Source organism: Nannospalax galili, unplaced genomic scaffold, assembly GCF_000622305.1.
Source record: "Nannospalax galili isolate Female #2095 unplaced genomic scaffold, S.galili_v1.0 scaffold899, whole genome shotgun sequence".
NCBI classification, from domain to species: domain Eukaryota; kingdom Metazoa; phylum Chordata; class Mammalia; order Rodentia; family Spalacidae; genus Nannospalax; species Nannospalax galili.
The window spans coordinates 913,242-920,440 of record NW_008343202.1 but is presented as its reverse complement, the minus strand read 5'-3'; the positions used below and the strand labels follow the sequence as shown (position 1 = coordinate 920,440).

General features: G+C 45.8%; 1 protein-coding gene across 1 annotated transcript; it reads right to left on the bottom strand.

Moving 5' to 3' along the window:
- Positions 1-4,826: 4,826 nt before the first annotated feature.
- On the bottom strand, positions 4,827-6,979 carry Nupr2 (nuclear protein 2, transcriptional regulator). Its single transcript, XM_008839155.3, has 2 exons — positions 6,650-6,979; positions 4,827-5,227 (listed from the first exon to the last, which is right to left on the bottom strand). Exon 1 carries the CDS (start codon positions 6,960-6,962, stop codon positions 6,654-6,656), a length of 309 nt encoding a protein of 102 aa, XP_008837377.1. The 5' UTR covers positions 6,963-6,979; the 3' UTR covers positions 4,827-5,227; positions 6,650-6,653.
- Between the last annotated feature and the right edge of the window lie 220 nt (positions 6,980-7,199).

Genomic DNA, 7,199 nt, shown 5'->3' with positions numbered 1-7,199 from the left:
TCTCTCTCTCTCTCTCTCTCTCTCTCTCTCTCTCTCTCTCTCTGTGTTTAGCCATCCTGGGATATATGAGACCCTGTCTTAACCGTACACCCCTAAAAAATATAAATACAATTTTGAAGTCTTAAGACAGTCAGCAATGCATGGAAACATTAAAAAACACGTTAGTGTTTAGTTGTATAAGGCATTAAGAGTTTTATGCATATTGTCTTATTGACACCTACAAGAATTCTTCAAATAAGAACTATAGTTATCGCCATTTTATAGGCAGGGAAAGATGCTTACTAGGGTTAAATAACTTTCCCATGTCTTTTTTTTCCCTCAAAGAGTCACTATGTATCTCTGGTGACCCTGGAACTGGGATTAAAGGCATGCACCACCACACCCAGCTCCTTTGTTTTTTTTTTTAATTTTTATTTATTGTTTTTATGTGTATGCCTGTGTTGCCTGCATGTAGGTAAGTGCACCCATGTCATGCAGGTCAGAAGAGGCTGTCGGATCCCCTGGGACTGGAGTTATGGACAGTTATTAGCTGCCATGTGGGTGCTGGGATTCAAACCCCGGTCTTCTGCAAGAACAACCAGTGTTCTTAACCACTGAGCCATCTCTCCAGCCCGCCCCCCTTTTTTTAAACAACAAAAACCAAAGCAAAGCAAAGCAAAGCAAAACAACAAACCAGTTTCCTAAGTAGCCTAAGCTGGCCTGGAAGTTGCAGTCCTCCTGTTTTAGCCTCCCTAGTGCAGGAATTACAGTTATATGCCACTGAGTGTCTAACATGCCCAAGTCTATACAGGCATTTGACACCAAAGCCAGGAGGACTTTTACCAAACCACACTACCTGGATGTTGGAGACATCTGGCAGGAAGTGAAAGAATTTAAGACTTGGTGACCAGAGAGGATAATATAAGAGGGATGGTATTCTGTAAATTTAAAAGTAGCTGTATTTGCCAGGCATGGTGGCACACGCCTTTAATCCCAGCACTCGGGAGACAGAGGCAGGCAGATTGGGCATCTAAGGCACAGCAGGCTCCTGAGTGGGTCACACATTTCCTCACAATTTGGCAAGGTAATCCAATATCATTCCCATTTTACAAATGAGAAAACAAGGCTGGAGGTAGCTGCTGTACTGGAGAGGTACCAGCTGGACTCATTAGGTTCCCCTTTCAGTTTGGCACCTTTCTCTCCTAGCTGAGGACTCACTGCTAGTTGGAGAAGGACTAAGTGAAGACTGAAGAGAAAAGCTAGCTTGCCATGTTCTGCCTACTTGCCTAACTGAGCTCTTGTCTTTAAATTGCTTGTGGTTGGCTCTGAAACATAAAATACTGTCTAACAGTTGAGGAAAACATGCTGGGAAAAGTGAATGCTTTTGACTACCTGCTGATGTAGGGCACCTAAAATACTTTAAAATATTGGAGAAAAATTTAATCCATTTGAAAAGAGTCACATCATCAATTAGCATGGGAAAAATGAGTCTCAAGTAAAAAAATTATTTTTTAAAACATTAAGCCAGGCATCGTGGCACATGCCTTCAATTCTAGCACTCAGTAGAGACAGTTGGAGTTCCAGGCTAGCCAGGGCTACAGAGTGAGATCTTGTCTCCAAAAAAATGTTAAGATACAGCCTAAGGGTTAGAGAGGTGGCTCAGTGCTTAAGAGTTCTTATTGCTCTTGCAGAGGACCCATGTTCAGTTTCCAGCATCCATATCAGGCAGCTTGAACTGCTTGTAATGCCAATTTCAGGGGATCCAACACCTCTTCTGGACTCAAAGGACACCTGTACATACATGGTATACATAAACACATGCAGGCACACATATACACATAAAAATAAAATCTTTAAAAAAATAAAATATAGCCTGGATTGGGAATAATTTTTTTTTTTGAGACAGGGTCTCCTTGTAGCCCCAGCTGTCCTGGAACTCACTATATAGACCAGGCTGGCCTCGAAGAGAATAATTTTTTACTATACCCCAAAGATCAATTCTAGGTCAATTAAATATGAAATATTTACTGCTGCGCTAAACAACAGAAGCAGAATTATTAGGGTCAGATCACTTAGTTTACTTCCTTTTTTATGATGGGGGTGGTGCAAGGTCTGTGTAGCCCTAGCTGACCTGGAAGTCACAGAGATCTGCCTGCTTCTGCTGAGATTAAAGAAATGTGCCACCATGCCCAGCTATTGGTTGGCTTCTTAAATAGCTGTGTGATTTCTGCAAGTGTGTTTATTCTACTTTTCTTTCTGTTGCTGTGATTTATCTGACAAAAAGTATTTTAGGGGAGGAAATGGTTTTATTTGGTGTCAGTCCATCACTGACAGAAGTCAGGGCAAGAATTCAAGCTGAAACTTGGAGCAGAAGCCATGGAAAAACACTGCTTGCTGCTGTCTCCCTCACAGGCTCGTGTTTAGCTTTTTTGGTTTTTTTTTTTTTTTTTCTGTCTTTTTGAGACAGGGTCTCTCTGTAGCCCCAGCTGTCCTGGAACTCACTATGTAGACCAGGCTGGCCTTGAACTCACAGAGATCCGCCTGCCTCTGCCTCCCAAGTGCTGGGATTAAAGACATGCGCCACCACGCCCAGCTCAATATTTTATTATGTGTACGCATGTATTGCCCGCACATAGGTAAGTGCACCCGTGTCATGCAATGCCTGCAGAGGACAGAGGGGGCCTTTGGATCCCCTGGAACTGGAGTTAGGAACAGTCGTCAGCTACCATGTGGGCACTGGGATTTGAACCTGGGTCTTCTACAACAACAACCAGGGTTCTTGACCGCTGAGCCATCTCTCCAGCCTATTGTTTTGTTTTTTGATACAGGGTCTCCTTGTAGACCCACCTGGCCTGGAAATGGCTATGTAGACCAGGCTAGCCTTGATCTCACAGAGATCCACCTGCCTCTAACTCTACCTCCCAAATGCTGGGATTAAAGCCATGCATCATCACACCCAGGTCCCTTAGCTAGCTTGCTCGCTTATTTATTTATTTATTTATTTATTTATTATTTATATAATCTTTTTGAGGTAGGGTCTCCCAGGAGCCCCAGGGTCTCCCTGTAGTCCCAGTCTTCCAAGTGCTGGGATTAAAGGTGTGTGCCGCCAGCTTAGCTAGCCCAGTACCACTTGCCTAAGAAATGGTGCCACCCACTGTGGGCTGGGTCCTCTTACTCAATTATTAAGACAACCTCACAGACATGCCATGCCCACAGGCCAATCTGATCTAGAAGATTCTTCTCATGAGGCTTTCCTTTTCAGATAACTTTAGGCTTTGTCAAGTTGAGAAAGCTAGCTAAGGGATTGGAGAGACAGCTTGTGGTTAAGAGTTCTTGCTGCTCTTCCAATGGACCTGTCTTTGGTTCCCAGAACCCAGATCAGACAGCTCATAACTGCCTTTAACTCCAGCTCCAGGGGAACCAACAACCTTTCTGAGGCTTCTGAGAAAACCCACATACATGTGGCATATACATATATAGATACAGCACATTAAAAAAAAAAAAAAGCTAACCTGGACAGTATTTGCATCACTTCTAAAATGGGGACAGCAGCACCTATGTTAAAGGGGTGTTGTGAGATAAGTGAAGAGAACCTATTAACTGTTGTATATGCCCTGTAATAGTCATTATTTTTTTTCTTTTTTTTTTTTTCCAAGACAAGGTCTCCTTAGCTCCAACTGGCCTGGAACTATGTGGACCAGGCTGGCCTTGAATTCACAGAGATCTGCCTGCCTCTGCCTCCCTGCTGGGATTAAAGGATGCACCACCATGTCCAGCAATAGTCATTATTATTATTGACAAAGGATCTCAAAAGCCCCAGGCTGGCTTGGAACTCAATAGGCAGCCAAGGATGACCTTGAACTTCTGATCTTGAGGCTTATAACTACCAAGAGTTGGGATTAGAGGCATTTGTAACCACACCATTTATGCAGGTGCTACGGATTAAACCCAGGGCTTCATGCATGCTAGGCAAGCACTCTACCAACTGAGCTACAGCTCCAGTCCCCATAATATCCTATCATAATGCATACTAAAATCTTCAGGGTAGTCTATAACAATTGGTAAAATTCTTTCTTGTAGAACATCCTATCTTGGGTCTCCCCAGTTTGTTGTTGTGATTTGTATTTGTGTGTGTGTGTGTGTGTGTGTGTGTGTATGTGTGAATGTGCATGTGTGTACACATGTAAAGGCAAACATCAGGTGTAATTCTTCAGCATATTTATGTGTATGGGTGTTTTGCCTTCATGTATGAATATCCACCACATTCCTGCCTGGTAACAGAGAAGGCCAGAAGAGGATGTTGGATCCCCTGGAACTCCAGTTGCAGACTGCTGTGAGCAGCCATGTGGGTGCTGGGAACTGAATCTGGGTACTCTGCCAGAGCAGCAAGTGCTCTCAACCACTGAGCCATCTTTCTAGTCCTGTACTTTGTTTTTTTGTGATAGTGTTTTTCACTTACCTGGAACTCATTAAATAGGATAGGCTGGCTGGCTAGCAAGCCATAGGGATTCATTTGTCCCCACCTCCCAAGCCCTGGGATTATGTATGTGGCCACTACACCCAGTTTGTTTTTTTTTTTTTTGTTTTTTTTTTGTGGGGCAGGGGTTTGAGACAGGGTTTCACTATGTAGCCCTAGATGGCCTAAAACTAACAGAGTTCTGCCTATCTCTGTGATAAAAGGCATGCACTACCATGTCCAACTATGCTCAGCTTTTTTTTTTGTCTTTTTGAGACAGGGTCTCCCTGTAGCCTCAGCTGTCCTGGAACTCACTACATAGCCCAGGCTGGCCTTGAACTCACAGAGATCTGCCTGCCTCTGCCTCCCGAGTGCTGGGATTAAAGGCATGTGCCACCATGCCCGGCTTGATGCTCAGCTTTTTTATATGAGTTTTAGGGATTGAACTCAGGTCTTCATGCTTGAGTTGCAAGCACTTTACAGTATAAGCCATCTCCTCAGACCTGTCATCTTTTCTTTACACTGAAGAGCCCAAATATTTGTGAATTGGAAACCAGTTACCATGGTAACTAGGAAAAAAACCCAGAAGTTAAAATGCATTCTTGCTGTTCTCTTTTAATTGAAAACCCTAAAAAGGCATACCCACTTGGAGATTACTTACTTAATAATTAACTAATAAGGAAAAGATAGAAGCAGTAAACTTAAGCACTGTCAAAAGTCCTGTTGACCAACATGGAGGACCACAGTTGCAGCTGGAAAGTGAAAATACTTTTAGCAGGTCCTTTAGGCTTCCTGTGGAAAACAAGATAGAAAAAAAATCAATTATTCTCTCAAGTCTTAGAATGACCACTAGAAGTTAAAGTTCTCTCTCTTTTAAGACAGTGTCTCATTCTAGCCCAGGCTGGTCTGGAACTATAAATTCCAGGCTGGACTCCACCTCTTGGTCCTCCTGTCTCTGGCTTCTGAATGAAAGGATATAAGCCAAAACCAATAGTCCAAGCATGCTTTTTGTTGTTGTTTTGTTTAGTTTTTGAGCCAGGGTCTCCCTGTAGCCCCAGCTGGCCTTGAACTCTCAGACATCCATCTGCCTCTGCCTCCCAAGTGCTGGGATTAAAGGTGAGGGTCACCACACCCAAGTCTTGTTTTTGTTTTTTTGAGCCTGTCTCCCTGTAGTCCCAGTTGGCGTGGAACTCACTAAGTAGAACAGGCCTTGATCTCACTGAGATCTGCCTGCCTCTACTTCCTGAGTGCTGGGATCAATGGTGTAGATTGCCATGCATTATTATTATTATTATTATTATTATTATTATTATTATTATTTTTGAGATAGGTTCTCACCAATTATGGTGGCACATGCCCAGTAGGTTACACTGAAGAGACAGGAAGATCTGGACACAGGGTCTCATGTACCCCAGGTTGGCCTCAAACTTGCTATGTAACCAAAGATAACCTTGAATTTTTGGTCCTCTTGCCTCTACCACCTAAAGGCCAAATTATTTTTGTTTTTTGAGACAAGGTCTCTCACCAATCCCCCCTCCCCCAAACAACACCCACCCAGGGCCTGGCACTCCTTATATAGACCAGGCTGGCCTTGATCTCATAGAGATCTGTTAGCCTCTTCCTCCCAAGTGCTGCCGACACTACCATCTTGAACTTGAAAAATGTGTATGTTGTATACAAGTGCTATTGGAGACCAGAAAAGAGAGTCACATACCCTGGAGCTGGGGTTTTAGGTGATTGTGAGCCCCCTGAAGTGGGTTCTGGGAATTGAATTAGGGTCCTCTGGAAGAGCAGTATGTGCTCTTAACTGAGCTGGGTCTGGTCGCAGTGACATGTAATCCCAGCCCGGGAGAGGCTAATGCAGAAGGAGTGCCACAAGCTGGAGGCCAGCCTAGGCTACAACAGTGAACAAAATCAAATCAAACAAAGCAACACAGCAGGACATTGTGGCCTGTGCCTGTAATTCCAGGACTTGGGATGTGGAGGCAGGATGATCAGGAGTTCAAGGCCAGCCTCTGCTACATATTTAGTTTAAGGCCAGCCTAGCTACAGGAGACTGTGTTAAAAAACAGAAAAAGTGGGGTACTGTACTGCACGTCTGTCATGTCACCACTTGCAAGGTGGAGGCAGAAGGCTCAGGAGTTCGAGGTCCGGCCTGAGCCACAAGAGACTAACTATCTCAAACAAAACAAACAGGGGCCGGTCAGTGCGTACCGGCTCAAGCGAGGCGCGTGAGCGGCCGAGGCTGTAGCTGGCGCTGGCGCCGCTTGCGCTGCCCGTTGATCAGCGTCTGCGCCACCTTGCGCTCGTGGCCGCCGGGCACCGGCCGGCTGGTGCGCAGCTGCTGCTCGCGCCGCGTCCGGCCCTTGCTGCGTCCAGCCCCGGAGGCCGGGAAGTCGCGCAGGTAGTAGTAGTCCAGGCAGTCGTACAGCTCCTCCTGAAGGCTGGCGGATAACAGCGCCTCAGGTGGCGGGAGGCTGGTCCGAACCAGTGCTTGGGAGCCCGAGGGACGAGCCTCCGGGTCCATCGCGCCTGCGCGCTGGGCTCCCCGGCACCACTGCTCCGGGGCTGAGAGGCCCCGCCCCGTGCTCCCATTGGCTCCACCGTTGAGGTGGGGGTTGTGCCTGTGACAGCACAGAGGGTGGGGCCCCTCGCTGGAGGCGTCTGTTTCAGATAGGGAATGTGGCCCCTGCTTAGTTAATAGAGTATGTTGTTCTGGCGTGGTGGCTCTCGGGAGGCAGAGGCAGATGTGTCTCTCTGAGTT

What these genes read in the sequence shown, in the direction of transcription:
- Nupr2 (XM_008839155.3), bottom strand. Translation starts at nt 6,962, where the DNA reads ATGGACCCGGAGGCTCGTCCCTCGGGCTCCCAAGCACTGGTTCGGACC.